Source organism: Accipiter gentilis, chromosome 28 (genome assembly GCF_929443795.1).
Source record: "Accipiter gentilis chromosome 28, bAccGen1.1, whole genome shotgun sequence".
Classification (NCBI taxonomy): Eukaryota; Metazoa; Chordata; class Aves; order Accipitriformes; family Accipitridae; genus Astur; species Astur gentilis.
The window spans coordinates 21092788-21112709 of NC_064907.1; the positions used below are offsets into that span (position 1 = coordinate 21092788).

Genomic DNA, 19922 nt, shown 5'->3' on the forward strand with positions numbered 1-19922 from the left:
TCCTTACCTAGCGAGCAAATATGGTTGCTGAACTATCATATTTTTCTTCTTTGAAACACAGGGACAGAAGATACAGTTGCAGCAGCAATCACAGAAATGGCTTGGGTTTATCAAAACAATTGCAGCACACATGAACAAACACTTCAGCCTTGCCAAGCTAAACTAGCCTAAGCATTTTGCTTGGCCAAGCATGCTCCCAGCTGATTGCGTTCAGCAGGTCTATGTGTGTCATCTGGTGAGGCAGAGGGAAGGCAAGAGGTGCAGCCCAGAACAAAACGTGGTGGCCAGTGTGGGCTGTATCCTCACTGGGTTCCCTGTAATAGCATTTTCTTTCTGGTACTTGAGCAATTGTTTCTATTTGTGCAAGACGAGCAGGTGTAAGGCACTGCCTTTCAGCTCTGAGACCTTGTTATTCCCGCTTGACCCTTGCTTTGCTCACTTGTGTGAGATGGCACATTTGCTTCACTGCCTTCGGTACCCCAGAATAAGGGTGTCATGCATATACAGCTGTAACCGTGAGAATTCAAAAGGGAGAAAGAAAACATTTGTACTCTTTGTAGACCAAAAGGCTCTCCAGACCTGGGTGGCAAGACAGAAAATAGATTTTTTTAAGGCTTGAACTTTGAAAGTTTCTACAGGCTCAAAGGCAGAGAAGACGAAACTCTCCCCATCTCTGGACTTGTCCAGACTAATCAATCTATGCTGCCAATTTATGGGGTGTCCAGTGGCTCTTAGAAGTACACAGCACTTAAAAATGGAAGGAATCTCTCCCCCCCCCCCCCCACCCCCCCACCCCCCCCCCCGTGATAGAAAAAACTTGATCTGTTTATAGAAATCAGTTTGCGTGTATGTGTATGCATATGTTATGAGAAAGAATGCAAATGTATGAAAACCAGCCATCTCTTCATTTCCAAGTCTGTAATCTCAAGAGTTTCTAGTGATACTGGCTGAGAAGTTGTGTTTGAATGTTTAGCTGGACCAAATGTGTTGGACAGATTATCCTGATATTTCATGCCAATGCAAATGAGAGAAACTCCACTGAAACCCATGATGTTCCACCAGAATAATGTTAGAGGAGGGAATGAGGCCACTTCCAGTAGGTATATTTTGGATCAGATATCTGAAGTTTCTCAGCATCCAATGGGTTTGGATTAAGGCGGTTGGTTCAAAAGGAGGTCTGTTGACAAGTGCCACCCCTCACACTGACCAAAACGTATCTGAAAACGTGGCTAGAAAAGTCTTCTGTGTATTCTGGTGCTTTGTATACGCTGTGTCAGTATAGTGTCAAGAGACATACAAGAGATTATGCTGTCTCCATCTTAAACCAAGGAGCAGCACTTTGAGTAAACCATGCTGATACCCATTATTTCCTTTCCACGGAGTAGTACTCTGATGCAGACAACTCTTCGTCTACTTTTCATCATTTGCTTTCCATTAGGGAAAGAGCTGGTATCCCCCAGAGCTGCAAGAACAAGCTAGGAATCGCAGGGTAGAGAGAGAGAGAGATGGATGCTGTATGAGATGTTCACCAGCTCTGCTAGTCAGCCTGAGCTCCTCTGGGGCATTGGCCCTCCTTTCTCCCTAACATGGTCAGTGGCTCTACGGCCACAGCCTGATGCACAGTCCTGCTCTGATGTTGTGAGCAGGGCAGTTGGTGCACCTACCATGCTCCTCAAGTGTCATTTCATGCTTCCACATGTGCTTTGTGCTTATGTGCATATAAACGAAGATTCAGTGTTGATTCCTAAAGCATGAAGATTCTTTAGCAGGCATTCCCTGAGGGCGTACTGTAAGCCACCAAAAAAAAGCCCTGCTGCCCAGGAACAGGTAGTGGCAGAGCTCTACAACCATCATTGGTCTAAGCTGAGATACAAACAAAGGACTGATCCAGCCCAAGATCTCTTCCTTAGCCAGAGGCACATGCTCTTCATTAATGGCCACATTGCATGACTCGGGATTTGCAGAGGAAAATAAAAACAGTGAGCTCATCAGAGAAGGAAAAACATGAGTGAGAAGAATTGTTGTAAATATTTATATCTTCAGGGCCTTTAATGTGATTGTCGTTTTCCCTTTCTGCATTTAAACAGCCAAAATGTTATTGTTTGGGACTGTGATTTTTTTTCTTTTGAAGGGTTAATTTTTAAGCCTACATATCTGTACCCCGTGTCTAGGCAGCTTCTACACTTAATACATGCAGTCATAAGAGGAGCTGAGGATACTCGGAGCTATCTCCACAGGCGCTCAGCACCCTGACAGCATCTGACTCACGGCCTGGTGTGTAAAGAAAGAGCTGCCTCATCCAGATGGACTTAAAACTACTGGAGAAAATCAATCCCTGCAGCAATTGCATTGACATGACTGGCTGGATTCAATCTGTTGACTGCAATGGCTGTTGTGCAGCCATTGTGTGTAAGGGAGAGATATTTGACGTGCCTGTATGCAACTGCTTTCTCTTTGGAAAGCTCTCTGTTGCTCTTGGAGTGGAGGGCTGTGATAATAGCCAACTGCCTGCTGAGCCCTAGATGCAAACTTCTTGCATGAAATAATAGCCTCACACCCACATAAACTTAAATTGTTTCTATGGAGAATATCCTGGATCAGTCTAAAACCTCACCCTGCTGGCTTTTTTAGAAACCCAGGGAGAGCCTCAAATATATGTGTGTGTGTGTGTGTATTTATTTATTCATTTATTTAAGCTTGTGAGAGTGAACTGTATTAGCCTGATAACGTGAAAAGCATTTTTCACGAGAGCATGAGGTGGCACAGCCTTCTGGAATGAAGTACAGGCCTGGAAGACAAAGGCTGGGGATTTATTACTGCTTTGCAATGTCTCCAGGGCATTTTAGTTCACCTTGGTTTTGCTTTCCAGTCTTTGTTCAGACTGTAATTTATTTAAGGCAGGATTTGTACACGTGTGCAGTGGCCAGTAGAAGGAGACGTTGATTTTAGCATGGTTGTTCAGGTGAAACAGTGATTGCTATCTTTTGCTTAGAGCCAACACTGACTATTGCTCCTACTGGGATTAGGAAGCTGGAGAATCAAGGATATATGACTTTGAATTTGCGGTTACCTCACGTAGGGCAGGGGTCACCTAATGAGCAATATGAGTCTGGAGCTGTAATTAGGAAATGTCTATGTGGCAGGGCTTTGGGACGCCTCCTGTTTCCCCTCTTACTCTCAATGACTGCGACACCAGCAGCACACATAGCCACCCTGTAATCATACAGTATTGTAACTAAGTTCAGAGATGTTCACAGTGGCATATCCTGTTGTTTTCTCATTTGGTTTTTTTTAATTGACATTTGAATTGCGCTAAAGAACAAAGTATGAATTTACTATTCTGTTTCTCTTTGATCCTTCTAGATCATCAAAGAGCCCCCCCCACCTCCTGCAGAAGACAGTGAGGTGAGTAACACTGGCAACCTGATTTCCTCAATGTTTCGGACAAGATTTTGTTCAGTCTTCTCACAAGAGGTTGTGATTCTGCTGCGTGGCGGAGTATGGACCATTGAAACCTTTGTGCTCAGCTCTGTAGCCTTAAAGTCAATAGTGGTTTAGCTAAACTAGGGGCTTTTTAGCTGATGTCTGCCATGTGTGTTTAACTCTGCTCACTTTGCTTTCTACAGAGGTAGAGATGTGGTGTTAATTTACTTGAGTGAGTGTAGATCTATGTATACAGTACCTCCATGGAGCAGGTAGGAAAGGAGGACAGAGGCAGACAATACTTCTACTTTGTGGGAACAGCACTACAGAGTTAGGCTGTGATTCACAAAAAGGACAACCCTTAAGTTTACGTTTAACTTTTAAGTTAATTGAACCTAAACATATGCTTAACTGCCTTCCTGGAATGGTGTGGTAATAATTTTGATGGTTTAGCATATATAACTGCTCTTGGTAGCTAGGCGGTGACTCATGATGCTAATCCCTTGGACTACAGTTGCTGTGAGTAAAGGCAGCCCACGGTCTTTTCAATGTGTTTGAAGACAGTGGCCCAGATTCTGAGCAGATGTAAAACCCCAGTAAAATTGTCTTGACATCAGAAGAGCTGCACTAGCCAGGGAAGTTCTAATGGAGAGAAATGGTAAAGCAACATTAAACCCTTCCTCTTAATTCTGCTTATGCTTTTTAGATGAACCTAGTACAAATGGTTTAAAGCTATGTCACTATCACTTAATTTGTAGACTCTGCCCAAAAACAAGCTGAGTTTTTCATCTGCCTCTTTCTATGTCCTTCTGCTTTCAGCATGCAATGAGTCTCTTCTTTGTTTTCGCCGTTTTGCACGTGGGATTACATTGAAAAGTCACTGGGCTGTGTTCAGAGTGTATTGATGTCAATGGGAGTTTTTCCATTGACTTCACTGGGGTTTGGATCAGTTCCTCTTAGCTGTGCAAGAAAGAGAAGACTTAGATCTCTGCTCAGAGTAATTTGGTTGGTTAGTTTGCCTTGCTTTTTGCGTCTGCAGACAAATTCATTGCCTGCTTCAGCTTGCAAGTGGAAAAGCTTGCTGAAACGATCCTCTCTGTGCTCTCCATAAAGTCTGGCCCAGTGAGTGTCCTCTGTGCCAAGGCAGACAGGCACCCTTAAAAGCTCAGTCCTCTGCAACACTACGGAGGTGGAATCCAGCCTAGCTTCTGCCTGCACTGAGCACAGAGAAATAGTTCAGGGCTGCTGGAGTCAAGGCTGGTACTAGAACCTCCATCTTGGTGGGACTTGTCCCCTTCAAAACAGGCCTGAAGCAAAACTCTAAATCTGAATGTTCCTGGACCCAAGGGAGATTTGCATTTGGACCCAGTGCTCCCCATGCCTCTATATGCGGGCATCTGGCCTATTTTCCTAAGTAGACGTTTCTGTTTGGGCTGTATGTAAATCCACTAGCTTTGTTAGCTTCTATCCTCTGAATTAAAAGGAAAATATTAATCTAAAATTGCACATGCTCTGTTCTGCATCACATATGTCTCCAAGCCAAGGGATTCAATTGCTGAAATTAATTAAAATACATCATTCTGGAATGCTGGCTCACTAGCCAAGGACTGGTAGGGGAAATTACATCTCTCTGCTAAGAGAGAAGGCATGCTTCATGTATAAGGAAGCCTTTTATCAAACCAGTAAGTGCTGCAAAAGCAGACCAGTTGCTGCAAAATAAACTAATTGCAGCAGACCAGTTATGTTTGCCTCGGGTTATGTTTAGTTAAGCTGTTAAAGATATTTCTGGACATGTTATATTTTCTCTCAGCCATGATGCTGACAGAGAGGAACAGTCTGTGCAGCTTTTGGATGAAACAGTCCTCAATTCATCTGTCTTTCACAGCTTTCCTATAGCAATGTATTTGCCACTGGCTTTTTATTTTAAATGAACCTGGTCTTGTACTGTGGAGAACATGGGGCAAATCTTCTTTGTATAGAAGCAGAACGTTGTTCTGCTTGCTCTTGGGCTTGCTCCCCAGAGGTGACTGCTTTAAATGCAGACTTGTCCAGGCTTTAGTTGCACCTAGAGTAAGGCACTGCACAAGGCCTGAAAAATTGCATCAACTCATACCTGTAACCTGCTTCCTGCTCAATACCTGTAACCTGCATACCTGGTTACCTCGTTAATACATGAGGAGAGCTGTACAATCTTTTGGCCATTATTTTTACTATTTGGGGACCCTGGGATGGGGGGCTTTGGTTACAATAGTGTGCCAACATTGTAAGGACTAGTCTCATGGTATAATTTCACATACACTTTCCACCAGAGCACATCCCCTAAGCAGTTATCCTATAGCCATCTTATACAATTAGACGCCAAATGTTTCTTAGAAAGGAAAATGTAGTTTATACTATTTTAGAACTTGTATCGCATCAGAGCAGTGCTCAAAAATTAGTAAAGCTTGAAGCTGTGGCTTGTACTATGCATTTTTTCCAGACAGAAGAGCTTCCTGCTAGTGGAAAAATAGCAGAAGCTCTGAAAAGATGCATTTCCTTGGTCCCATTTACTCTTATAGAGCCTGGTCCACAGAACAGGATTGGCAGTAGTATGATGCTTTCACAGAAGGTTGTATACTCAAGATTTTCTACTTTGCTCAAAACAAATAGAAGATGGAGCTGATCTTCTACAATCCAGTTTTTCTTACGTGTTGCAGATAGCTTTCTTCCTTGCAGAAAACGTAGCAACTGCTTGTCTCCAGCATGAAAGAGCGCTAATCCCTTAAGCAGCAGCATTACAGTTACAGTAAGATTATTATTTTTTTTTCCTTCTCCCAAAAATCTTGGCAAAAAAAAGACAAGAGGAATTCTTGCATCAGCAAATTTGGGAGCTGAGGCCCATATGTCTTTGCACTGCAAGGAGAATGCATTATACTGTAACAATGAAGGGAAAGTAGCATTGCTGTCAGACCCGCCAAAGGTTTTATTGAACTCTACTTTAAAGGCCTTTTGAGACATATTGGAGACACACTCACTGTTGGTGAAGGAAATCATTATTGGCTAGAAACTTCCAATTAATTCATTCAGAAATCACAAATGTCGTCAACTTACTGCTGTGCTCCTCAGACAACGCAGGATACAGGAGGAGGTTAAGCCCAGATGAAGGACAGATGGTTTTACTTACAGCCAGGAAAGACTGAGTTAATGCCAATCGGAAGAGGTGAATGCCTCAAGGAGCCAGCAAGCACCTTTCTGGCCTGTGATTAGTCATTGATGGTGGATCAAAACCACATTCTTCTACCTCCAGTGAATAGGAAGGCTTTTTCTAGCCCTCTTGGAGGAAGACACAACTGCTTTTATTCATGTGTCCCATCACCTTCAGGCTGGGCTTATTGGAACAACTCTCACTCAGCTCAGACCAGAAGGTTACCACGAGGCTGAAGCTGGTTCTCACTGTAGCGACTCATCTTCTACATCAAAAAACCCTAACCTGCAGTGCTTAACAGCTTCCAACAATTTCCTATTCACTACCTGACTCATGCCAGAGGTCTGCGGCTAGTCAGTCCCACAGAAGGACAGTCTCTGAGTGCAGTCAGAGGGTGCGTAAACTGGAGCCCTCCAAAGTATCCCCAAGAGGCACACTCTCTTCTCATTGCTTCCTTGCTCTGTAAACAGAGATCAGGCAATGTTAAAATACACTGCTGGATCTTCATTTTCTGTCATGGCAGTGCTTTCTTCCACAGTAGGGATTCAGGGACACAAAGTTCCCTGAAATCTGGCAAAACCAGGCAGGAGATCTACAAGATGACCAGAGCATGCCCTTTCCTCATCACTCAGACCTGGTTTTAACATGCTGCTCTATCACCCAAGCTCCACAGTCATCCTTAGCATGGCACCAGAGCCAAGCCACCAACCAGCCTGTAACTGGATAATTCTTATGTCTGTTGTCATCTTACCCACATACACCAAAGCAAAAACACACAAGAAAGTCCTGGAGAGAAAGGACTATTCAGCAGTACAGTCATGAGATGCTGAAGGCGATTATTATTGTCATGGGAGGCTAGCATGAAAAGGAGGCATTTACCTCATTGCATGGCAGTTATTGTTAAGCCAACAGATGAAACCACCTATTCAGCTTGAATCACTTTGATCTTTGTGAACTAACTTCTTTCTCCCACAACAGAACATTTATAAGCCCAGAGAATGGCCAAAGGGGTTTCATCTGTTTGGGGAGCTGCTTGCACCCTCACTTATTGATGTTTATTAATCTTTTCCAAATTGTTTTCCTCTTCCTGAAAAGCCTTGCTGGGGAGACAGCAAAATAAGCTCCAGAGAAAGGATCTGATAGGAATTTTTCGTAGACACCAAGGCAGGAAATGTATTCTATTATTCCTGAAATAAAGCCAGGTCACAGTGGTATGCCAGCTCTTTTCCTTCCCTTTTAGTCCCCTTTTACAGTGAGTTGGGAAATATGGGAGGAGGAGAAAAAAGAACCTTTCAAGAGACAGTCATTTAAAAGAAAAAGAGTTGGGACGTTATTGTTAACAGATGAGGTATAGGTATTACACCATGAAGGTGTGGAGCTTTATAGCTAAATTTCACGTGAAATATCTAGGCAGGCCCAGCACAGCAAACTCGGTGTAGAGGCTGTGAAAAGTTGGGTTTAATCACATCACAGTTGCAATGGGAGAGCCAGTGTTAATTCCCTTGACCTTATAAGATCTAAGATCTTATTTCATCTTCCTGTAGCTCAGTGTCTGAGCTGTAGAGCAGGAATAACTCAACATCCTTTCTTCTTTATCAAAACCGGGCGTTCTCTCTTAACTGTGTGCATACAGTGCTTTGCACTTGGAGGATATAACTTCAGGCAGGATCTCTAAGAATCTGTACCATAGATAAACTAGGAGTTTCTGTGATCAGTAAGACCAACAAAGGCTGGTTTTCTAAGCATTTGTGTCTCAAGGATAAGCTTATATATGGATTTTTGGTGCTTCATGAGATCTGAGGTCTTTCTTCAGCCTGCTCCTTAGTAGAGCACCAGTAGAACATTTTCTTTTAGATGCTCTTGTGACCTGTGAGTGCTTTCTGATGATAGTTTGCAGGCTTGGGCAAGTGACAGGCAAAGATACGAGAAAAAACAAAGTGATGAGTTTATGCAGTTGCGATTTACATGCCTGGCAGAGTATAATGTAACAAGCAAAACCTTCCACAGCAGGGAGGAAAAGTTTCTTGAGAACTGAGCAAGGTGCCCTCAAAGTGTAACAATGCCTTTGCGTCTGAGAGATGGCCATGAAATTTGGAAATGAGTCTGGTGTTGGGAGAAAAAACAAGCAGTAAGGAGCCAGAAGCCTTGAGGACAGTGGATTCACCTCCATGTTTCCTCAGCTGTATAATTAGATGATAACATCTCTTACTCAGCGGAATGATTGTCCTGCCGTGTCTTACAGCACTTTGTGCAGGCAAAGCTCTCTCTAAATGCTAAATTCTGACAAGATTCAGGCACTACAGAGACAACTGTGAAAATAATTATAAGGGTGGGGAGAGGGGTAAGTTGTCCAAGCTTTTTTTCTATCTGGCTAAATTGAGTTTGAATTCTTACCCTGAGTGGTTCAGATGTCCCTAGTGGAGCCTGAATTATCCTTGTGTTACCCACGGATGAGGTTCCCTCAGGTCAGGGTCAAAGTATACAGAGCCCGGCATGGACTCTGAGATAAACACAGATCTTTGTCTTCTGAAATCCAGCAGTTATGAATCTGGACCTCTGACTGTGAAATGTAGCTCTGTCCTCCTGCTTCTTATTTTTTAAAAGAAACTCTAGCTCCATCTAAAGCAGATTTTGGGAGTGGAAAGATGCCAAGTTCTGTACAGCCAATTTCCAGCATCCTTAAATGCACTTGAATTTTCCGGGGCTGTTTTTTATACTGCTGCTGGGTCAGAGCTGAAGTTGCTTATGCAGTTCTTCTTCAGGCAAAACCCCCATTGTAGCTAAGCGTAGAAAAATACAGGCAAAACTGAGCCAGGATGAGAGAATTCAGCCCTGGTTTATTGGCTTACGTCTTGTGAATGGGCCAATGAGCTAGGATGCTGGACATGGGGATTGTATGCCTCTTCCTTCTTGTTTTCCTGCTGTCTCCTTGCCCTGACCCCCAAGTTTCCCATTGCTTTCCTTAGGTACACATGTGTGTTGTGAGCATATTTGCCAAGTGTGTAGGACGTCACTGGTGGGTTTGGGATTTTTTTGCTTGTATTGCAAAACCTCCTATGCCCTTCAAAACATGTAAACAGACTCATCCTGGAGAAAGCTTGTGACTCTTTTGTTTTTCAAGTGTCCACTGTTGTCTTTTTGTGCGTGTGCTGTTTCTGTTGTTCTGGCAGAAACACTCCTATCTTAGATTGAAGTGACTTGCAGGGCTTTTAAGGGCTTGTGGGGAAGATTTCCTAAACCTTGGTATTTCCTGTTGTGAGAAGTCCAGTCTGTGCTAAACTGAAGAGAGAGAAAGAGAAGTGCTGAAGGAAAATATTTAGATGGCTTTGATTCCAATTTTTTTAAAAAGTCCTCATGGAAAACTTCATGCAGAGATATTAAGTTCTTAGGTTGCAGCAAAGAGCCTCAGCAGCTTTAACCAGAGTGAGAGAAAGAGGTCAGTTATGAAGGAGAGGAACCTTGCATTTATGACTCAATTGTTCACTCTTCCTTTAGATCAGAACAAATTTTTCAGCTGAACTAATGTGTATTTTGAAAAACAGAAATGCTTTTGTTTGACATGAAAAGCATAGTTTGTCTTGGATTTTTTCCCCCTAGTTTTTCATTTTTCCTACTAGGGGGTTCAATTTCAAAGTATTTTTGGCTTTTCCAGTTTTGGAAAGCTCCTAAGTTTTGGAGTTTTGCCAAATCCCTGTGAAAAATTAAAGAAAGAAAAAAAAAAAAGAGAGGGACCATTTTTCATTTCTCTCCACATTTTTCACAGGAAATACTTCACGTTTTTGATGAACTCTGCTTTTCTGCTTTGCCAGTTCACAGGCTGAACTGCAGAAATTAAAGGGACAGGCACTATGTAGGTCAGAGCATATGTGGAGTTGTTATATAGTGCAACAAAGAATAAAGAATATATAGAATACATTTGCTAGAACTTTAATTAGACTCATTTTAAATAAACTTAAGGCTATTTTCTTGATTTGTTAATTTGGCCATATCTGAGCGTCATCATGAAGGCCAGGGTCCTGAACTCGTTTAACTTCATGTATGGTGATGTACTGTAGGTTTCTGCTTGCAGTATGTAGGGGTAGAACACATTCAAATCTGTACAGAAATTGTCTAAGTTTTCACACAGAACCTGAATTTTTGCTGGCATAAGCCCATGAAAATCACTGAAGCCACATGGACTTCCATGGGCAGCCTCCCTAGCGGAGGCAGAAGTTCATAATAAGAGCTAATGCTGTTCTTGTAACTTTTCCATTAGACTTTTCCGTCCTATTACACTTGGCCAGCTCATTTTAAAAAAAAAATTCATCTCCATGTTGGGCATTCACATATTCATGCTGGGGTTGTTTGCTAATTTGCCTTCGCTCAGGAGCAAATTTGACTTCCTTGCTTTCATGATTTTCCCCCCATTCTGTCAAATCTGAACTACAATACAATGATTTATCTGGGCCCTGAAGGGTTCCTCCAGCATGGGGAGCCATGAGTCAGGGAACACTCCTCAGAGCAGCAGTTGCAGGAATAAGTGAAGGGATGGCAAAGAGCTAAGTCCCTGCTACCATCACTCGTGGCTAGCATATAAACCAGACTTGCAGCCAAAGGACCCCAGCTCTTGAGCTATGCTGAGTGCTATTTTGGTGGCTGCTTCAATGATTTTGCAACTTGGAAACAATTTACTTCCCTGAATTTAAAGATTATGAAAGACAGATCCTCCTTTAATTAAAAAAAAAAAAAAAAAAAGGCAAAAATCACATTCTTGCTGGAGCAGGTCTGTACCTTTCAAGTGGTGGTGGTGCTTATATCATGAAACATTTTCTTTTCATGAGTGTACACCCTCTGGAAAATAATCAGTGAGAGACCAGAACCTTGACCACACTGGCTCTAGCAGGCTTAAAGGGCCACATAGCCTGTGACTGTTTATTCCTTTCCATCTCTAGTCATGCATCCTAACAGTGCAACCCCTTCCTTCTGTTTTGTAGGAGGAAGATGATGATGGCCTTCCAAAGAAGAAATGGCCAACAGTAGATGCCTCTTATTATGGCGGACGAGGAGTTGGAGGCATCAAACGAATGGAGGTAATTAGATACCAGTTCATGTATCACAAGATATCTTATTTGTGAACCAACCTGTGATATCCCCCTGCAACTTACCCAGAAACTCAGGAGATGGGCACAAACTTCTTTAAGCTTTTTTTGTACATCTGAGCCCAGGTCATTTTTATATAGGAATATTTGAGGGCCAAACATAGACTCCTGAAGTTTAGGACCATCTTTTTCCTCTAGCACAGTAAGATCCTGGCCAGCGCCTGGAATACAGGAGCAGTGTTGCCATGCAAATTGCAAGGAAATATTTTTAGTTTTTCTGAAAACCTTCCCCACTCTCACATTTCCCATAAATCACAAAGAAGTTCAAAGTTTGGGCTCTAGTCTAGAAACAAGCTTCACAGCCTGTGCCAATATGTATTGTTCTTCACCTTGGATTTGGACACTAGGAAAACATGGACAAGGATCTAGTTATTACACCAGGGATGTAACTCTCTGCAGAAGCTACTATTGTAATATGCCCTGATGCCATCTTTTCAGGTGCGCTGGGGAGAAAAGGGCTCCACAGAAGAGGGTGCTAAGTTAGAGAAAGCCAAAAATGCCAGGGTCAAGATGCCAGAACAGGAATATGAGTTCCCCGAACCCAGGAACCTTGCAAACAACATGCGCAGACCTTCCTCTCCTCGGAAGTGGTACTCTCCAATCAAGGTAAGTCCAGTCCGGCATTGTACTGCATAGGATTTTTCCAGGAGATCTGTATTAAGTGTTTTCACATCCAAGGCTAAGATGTAGAACTGTCCACAACCCTGTGATCTTAAAATGCTGCTAGAGTAGTTGTGCATGAGGGAGTCCCTCTGAACATGTGTCTAGGGAGGTGCTGTGGGGCAATGGGAATTTCCCACCAGGTTGATCAGGTTTGGGGGTTCCATTGCTTGCTCAGACCAGAATAGGGACCTGATCTGGTGGCATAGCTAGCTTCTGTAAAGTGCTTACAGACTCAACAGCACTTCCAAGGGCAGGCCCTTTAGTCCACGGTGTATATTGCCTAAGATGTGGGGAATAAATAGCATCCTCTTTCTAAGGAAAGAGGGGAGAAAATAGGAAGAAAATTGCTACTAAGTGTCATCAGGGAGGGTTGTCTTCAGCAGATCAGGGATTGCAGTGTGGCATATGGATGTCTGCCAGCAGGCGTGGGTCACAGAGCCAGGCTTGCTGCAGGGCAGCACGCTTGGCTTACGAGAAGAGAATGCCCTGCAAGAAGCGTTTGGCTGAATTAGAGTACCTCAGATGTGGAAGGTCAAATTCACACTGATATCGCGTCACGAGCAATGCAGAGCTGCACAACAGTTGCCCACAGGAACTGGGAAGACTCTTTTTCTCTGCCATCTGTCCCAAGGGCAGGCAGCTGTTCTTCAGTTTGTCTTCACTAGTACAAATGGTTGGCAGTGTACAAAACGGAAACAAGCAAGCAACTGAATAGTTCACTGAAGCAAAACTCTTCATTGCACATGTGAATGCTTCTTGTGGATTAAGAGAAACAAACCACACAAAACAGATACTAGCTGCATCATCCAGGGCATGGAACGAGGGCACTCCAATGTCAGAAAGCTAATCTTTTGCTTTCAGCACAAATTGAGCTGTCCTCAGGAAAGGAGGACAGCTTAATTACTGTATAACTACTCTAATGAAAGGAAAAGAAAATAATTCCATGCTCCCATTCTCAGGTTTAACTCTTTTGGGAAATGGTAATAGTCTTCTCATCTCTCTTCAGTCTGGGGCAGCAGACTGTAATTGTAGCATACATATACATATTTGTAGCAGCACTGTAGTTATCAGTCTCAGAAAAGACTGAAAATGCCCAATTCATATCCAAGTGCAAATCTTGCACCACTGGAGCTTGGATCTCATTTTGAAGAGTAGCAATGCTGGTTAGGGTCTTAGAAACCCTCTACAGGCAATTTATCTGCAAGTAGTCTGCAAAAAGGGTGTGTGTAACATATGTAGTAAACTTTTTGATGTATAGAGCTCACCTTAAACTTTATGCTGGGGAATGAGGAAGTGCCTCACTGCTGGAAAACAGAGGGTTTATTCTCCTGTTTTCTTCCTCCCCAGTAGCAGTCAATCTAGCCAGACATATTCTATTAGCTAAGTTATTGCAATGCAGTTATACTACACTGCAGTACACCCAGGTTTTCCTGCATTGTATCTTGTTACTGATCAGCTCCAAGCATTGCCCATAGGAATTTGGGCAAGTCACGTGTTTTGGCTTTCCTCAGTCATTGATCTTGCAGCTGGTTCACATCCAGTGATGGGAATGGCAAGGATGCACAAGGGAGTAAGAGTGGTTTCCGGAGGATACGGAAATGTGAGCCTCTTTGAAAGTTTAGTCCAATGCGTTCTCTCTTTTCCCCCTTAAAGATTATCATCTAATAAACATAACCTACCAACAAGTCATTTGCAATTGTGTTATAATGACTTCAACATGTGTTCACGAAGGTTATTCATTCCCACAGTGCGACAGGTTAGAGAGTCAACTGTTTCAGTTCAGAGTGGGGAATGCAGTAAGCACGATCCCATATAGCTGCTCCTTTGTTCCAAAATACACTGCATTGTCATTTTGCATCAGTGCAAAGCATTTGTAAAACACAGTCATCCCATCTGAGAGATTTTCACTCCTACTGTGTGCTCATGGAAATGACCTCATCTAGCTGAGAGACACAGCTCAGTTGCTTTTTGCATGCTGCAATCAGAAGGGTGAACAGAACACAAAGCTATACTCTAACCACTGAGGAGCTGACAGAAGCACTGATTTTTAGCACAAAGAGCCCTGAATACATGCTCAGGCAGCTGGAATCCATGTGCGTACAACTACCCAAGATCATTAGTTGAGAGCTGGGTCCTTTCCCATAGACAATACTTATGAGTTTCTCCCCTCCTCCTTCACCAGTTCACACTGTTGGATTACAGCCTCAGGAGCCTTTCAGTTAATTTTCAGAGTTTATTCTGCATGGTAGGAAATCAGTTCTAAACAGAGGAGTCAAGTTTGTTGCAGATCTGTGTCCCAGCTGGAAATTCTCCAAAGTTCAAGAGAGGCTTGGAGAAAAGATTCAATGTATGTAGGGTTCAAGTTCAGTTCTGACTAGGAACAGCTTTTGCTTTGTAACAGCAAGAATTCAGTTATAAGGGGGCCTACAAATATTAGGAGTATCTCATGGGTGATGTATATTCTTAATTTCTTTTAAAAATATCTGTCTTATCTACCGTTCAAATTGTATACAGTATAAGGGCAGTTCCAATCCAAGACCCCATATCCAAATGCTCCCAGAACTTTGGGGTGTTCCACATCTGGATAGTATTTAGCAGCCTGAGTCTGTCTGTAGACAAGAATTTACCTAGTTATTAATTGCCACCACACCCCTTACTGAACTGCACCCAAAAAGACAGTGTATGCAGATGGGATAACTGCATCCAACGCTTTCCCCATGTACAGTCATGAGCACTCATCAGAAACAGGGGGGATCATTTCTATGAAGCAGGGGTCCTGCTATTACTCTTCCTGTGCAGTAAGGAATTAGCAAAATTGGCAAAATTCATCAGCACTCTTGGCAGAAGCTCTTGTCCTGAAGATGTGAGCATACGAATATAAGTTTGCATTGTGTTATGCAGGGAAGCTATCACAGAGTCTCAACAGGCGGAAGGAGGCGAGGAGGGGTAGCCTATTAGGTCATTGGGTCTGTACTCTCAGCCAAAGCAGGACTGCTAATTCGAATCTATCCTTCACTGCTTTTTCCAGTCTGGTTTTTAAAATAACATAGAGGCTTCCACCACTTTTCAGGAGGGAATATTTCACAGTCTACCAGACCTCACCCATAGGAAATGTCTCCTGATACTCAGCTTAAATTTTCCCTCATCCTCATGCTTCAAGTGCACTCAGCTCTTTTGGTTAAAGCAGATGTTAAATTTCTACCCACTCCACTGGACTTGTTGAAACACCTCTTCGGAACGTAGATAAAATGCATGTAACAAGCTACTTTTAAAAAGTCATTGGTAAAGGAGGTGGGCAAGGAATTAAATCTCAGGAACAGGGAACCAAGGTAGCTTGAATCTGACAAAGAGCCAGGAAATTCACATTTTAGGGCCAGTCATCTTGCTGGCCAACAAGCCTCCTTTTCTCCATGCAGCACAAGTGCCAGGCTTTCTACTTAGAATGTTCTGCCTTTTTGCCAGTTTATCTGACTGAGTTTTTCTTCCATCTCTTTGTTACTCTTCCCAGAGTAACGTTTATAATGTAGGTAGACAGCTGAGAGTGGATAGATTGCTTTTTGAAATGCTCCAGAGTTTTATTTGCTGACAGTGTGGCTACTGACACTTAACAGATTGTGATTATTATTATTATTATTTGCTGCTGTTACTTCTTAGCACAATACCAACTGGATTATCCTGCTTTTAAAGTATCATTTCAACAGTTTGAAAAGTCAGTGCAAATAATCCAATGAGAATGACAAGTCTGAAAACTTCTTAAGAAACTTAACAAATCCTCAGTTCATCTGACAGGAAAGGGCTGCACAGATCATAGATGCAAGTGAAAGATTGTAAACGACTGTGCCTTTAGTTTTAATTTGGTTCGGGGCATGCTCCCTGCTACAGCCAGCCACACAGCTCTGTATGCGTTGGTTTGGTTAGCAGCTTTCCTCCTATCTCTATTTCTACCTCTGCTTTTATCTACCTGTCTACCTAGCTACCTCTCCTTTCTACCTTCTCAGAGCATTTATAGTACTTGTTTGACTTCAAAAGGACCACTATCAGTCTCTAAAAAACAATGCAGAAGGGACCACAAGACAAGGCTAAACTCACTGTTCACCCACAAAAACTCACATACAGGACCTGCCTCAAGGCTGAGGTTGAAGCAACAACTGCTGCTCTCGGAAAGAAACCTCAGGTGAATCCTAAGTGGAGGCTACTGAGGCATTTACTAAGCCATGTGTTCCTGGCATATTTTCTAGCCTTTGTCCCTCCTGTCTTTATTTACAAAGCTGACATGGCACAGCTTCCTTGCTAGAAGAGGCCCAAGAGCAGCTTGGATTTATAGGCAGCTTACAAAACTGCCTCTAACTGACACCACCAGATACCAGGTCTCAGGAGCACTCTAGATGTCAAGGTCAGTCACTAGACCAGGGTCAATACAGCAATGAATTAACCATTAATCCAGGAAGAGAATGCATTCGTATTAAAGCAATGGCTGAAACTATGCCCTCCTTCATTTGTCATCTGCCCTTATTGTTTCTCCTTTCTGAACTTCATATCTAGTAGAACTCAAAGCTTTATTTGTCTCCAGACCTTTTTTTCCTCCAAGCCACCTTGTGCTTCAGTTGCAAAGGAGTTCCCAAATACAGAGACACAGCCCACCCACATTTATATTTCCAAGTGATTGCATTGCCATTTTCATTTCTTCAACCAACATCATCCTTTCCATGATCCGCTCTCCCTCTCTTCCCCCCAGATGTCTCAGGCAGACCCTGAAGCTCCACTGAGACTCTCAAAGAGGGAGCTCTTGGCTTTTCCCAAGAAATCTTGGTAGGCTCTTGGAAATTAGGACTGCAGAGTAAAAAGGACTTTCTTGTTCCATGGAAAGTTGTATTTCCTCCCTGTTTTCCTAAAGGAGAAATGAAAGAAAAAGCTACTTATTTCTTAAATTGTCAGAGGGGACAAGAGATCAAGAGCTTCAACCAGCTCTGATGTAGGGGGAAAGATGGATTGGGATAGACAGGGATGGCTTTCCTCAGGTCTAAGAGGTTGTGCTGTCCAAATGCCGAAGAGTCTGACAGAGGAATTTCTTGCTTCTTCCTTTGAGAATTACGGGCTTTCCTGTCTCTCACCATAGGAAGTCTTTTCCCCAGTATCCTATGGAAACAAGATCTATGCAGTCATTCTGCGTGTCTGTCTGTCTCCACCCATGTGTCCCTCCAACTCCCAAATAAGCTTTGAACCATTGGCTCAACACACCGGTTGAGGAATATAGGTCTCAAAGAGGATTATGACACTAATGGTTTCCTGAAAAGGGAAGAGAAAGCCTCTGTGTCCTCCTGAAAGGAAGAGTATATATCGACTGCTTTGGGTCTTTAATTAGATAGTAGAGAACCAGGTCATAGAAAGACCTTACAAATACCCTGGCTGTCAGGAAGCTCTCACCTTCGCAGATGCTGAAGTTTACTATCAGCCACGAGAGCCAAGCTCTCAGAAAAGCAAGCTTCCTTACTGTTAATGAAGCTACTTGCTCTTTTCCCACCATCACTGCAATATTCAGCTTACACTTCCATTTGCTTAATTTTGTCCCATTATAGTTATATGAGACAATTCTGCTATCGTAAAATTTTTGTAGCCTTTATTTCCAGGAAAGAGGCAGCAATCATACATGAGTTTCTGAGTCCAGCCAGGGGTAGCTAGGTCTTTGGGTTTGATCCTCTCAACTGCAGGAAATCACTTTGTACCAAGGGACAGCTTTGTACATTGAGTAGCTTGTCTCCATCTCTGCAGATAGAATAAAGTTTACTATTACTGGTAGGAGTTTCACTCATGGTGCCTGCTCTAATATCATAGCATTTGTAGCATTCAGAACAATACTAATGGAAAGCTTAATAAATACTGTCTGTTGTTAACCTTCTCAAGAAACTTTTACCCATTTCTGGGTATCATGCACTTAACAGACCAACAGTCAAATGAAGTTAACGTGAAGAGAGTTTGATAAATTAATCTTCAGCTTGTAATACATCTGTAGCATTCCACTGAGGCAGCCAACATGCTGCACTCATGTAAACTCTTCTGCATATCTCGCAGAAGCTGAATTCATTTTGAAAGTGAAACCCTGGCCAATTAGAATGGGGATATAGCAGGGAATCCTTCAGCAGCAGATGCATGTTTCAGAGCAGATGATTCAGTGGATATTTCTATATTGCAGAGCCCTGCACTGCTCCTTCTGGCCTCGTTCAGCTCATTTGGAAAATAACCACAGGCTTGGCATTTTGTGTCACTGCTGAATTTCAATCAGGAATGAACGCTTTGTTGCATTGCAGAGAAGCATTGTGGGAATGGCAAGGAGGGCCCAACCCCACATCTCAACCAAACTTTCTATCAACAAGAGTTTCAACACGTTGGGTTTTCAGCAAAACCCTTCTGGCTCTGTGCACATGCACGTGTGCATTTGGATACAGGCTGTTGGGTGAGACCACATAGTGAGGCGAACATCTTGTCAAAACAAGTGCAATGTGTTGAGAGTGGCATCTGTAGGGCAGCTGACACTGAGCTCATAGGAATGGAGGACTTTGAAAGATGTGTGTTATTACCTGGAAAAGGTGCAAATATTAACTGACATAGAGGGGTGGGACTGGGGAGTTTGTGTGAGACCCAATAACCTGACGCTCTCTTGCTAACATGTAGCTGACATGAAAGATTAAGTGGGTCGTTACACAGCACCCAGCTGTGACTCAGCTCCCTTGGCTGTATGGAGAGGCAGGTTTTTTATTTCTAGTATGTCACAGTGTCCCCCAGAGCTAGAGGCAAGCCACTCAACCAGCCAAAGGAGGAGGCTGAATAGTTAGGAAATGAATGCATCATATAAAGTCACCTGACCGCTTTCTGCATTGATTTAGCATTTTGCTAGCAATGATGTCAGGAGCTGAGTAGGTATTAAACTCTCTCTCAGCACAGGAGGTCTCTAAGTCATCTATTACCTTTGGAGATTTTTCAGAAGAATATGTAAAGGCTAGACGCATGAATACTGTTGGCTGTCAGACATACCTGTTTATTGCTCATCCAAAAGCCTCTTCCTTTGCACTTGCAGAAAGTTCAGAGTGAGTTTCTGCGAGAGAAAATGTTGCTCTCCAGCATCTTGTATAGGCACAGGAAATGATTAAGTAAAAAATGTGTCGGTCTAAGCTGCATTGTCCCTGCACTGCACTTTGCATGGTGCACTTATTCTTGCACAGAAGACAACACTGTGTTTCTTTTGATTGCAGGGGAAATTGGATGCTCTCTGGGTCTTGCTGCGGAAAGGTTATGACCGTGTATCTGTGATGCGCCCACAGCCAGGAGACAAGGTACTGTGCCTCAAAACAAAACTTTTTTTTTTTTTTTTTTTTTTGTACAGCTAGGGAAAAATAAAATCCCTCTAAAGTTTCTGACTGCCTTTACCTATGGGACTGAAGGCAGATACTCACGACAGCTTAGAAACAAAAATTCAGTCATGTCCATCAGCTTTGTTGCAACTGCAGTTTGTGCAGTTT

At 42.9% G+C, this 19922-nt stretch overlaps 1 protein-coding gene across 1 annotated transcript in view; it reads left to right on the forward strand.

The window, feature by feature from the left end:
* The window catches only part of ANTXR1 (ANTXR cell adhesion molecule 1), a 110340-nt gene that overhangs the window by 69854 nt on the left and 20564 nt on the right, over positions 1-19922 (forward strand). The window contains exons 14-17 of the mRNA XM_049831188.1: positions 3364-3405; positions 11581-11676; positions 12184-12351; positions 19656-19736. Of these exons, the coding sequence (XP_049687145.1) occupies positions 3364-3405; positions 11581-11676; positions 12184-12351; positions 19656-19736 (387 nt within the window). The remainder of the gene's footprint in view (positions 1-3363; positions 3406-11580; positions 11677-12183; positions 12352-19655; positions 19737-19922) is intronic.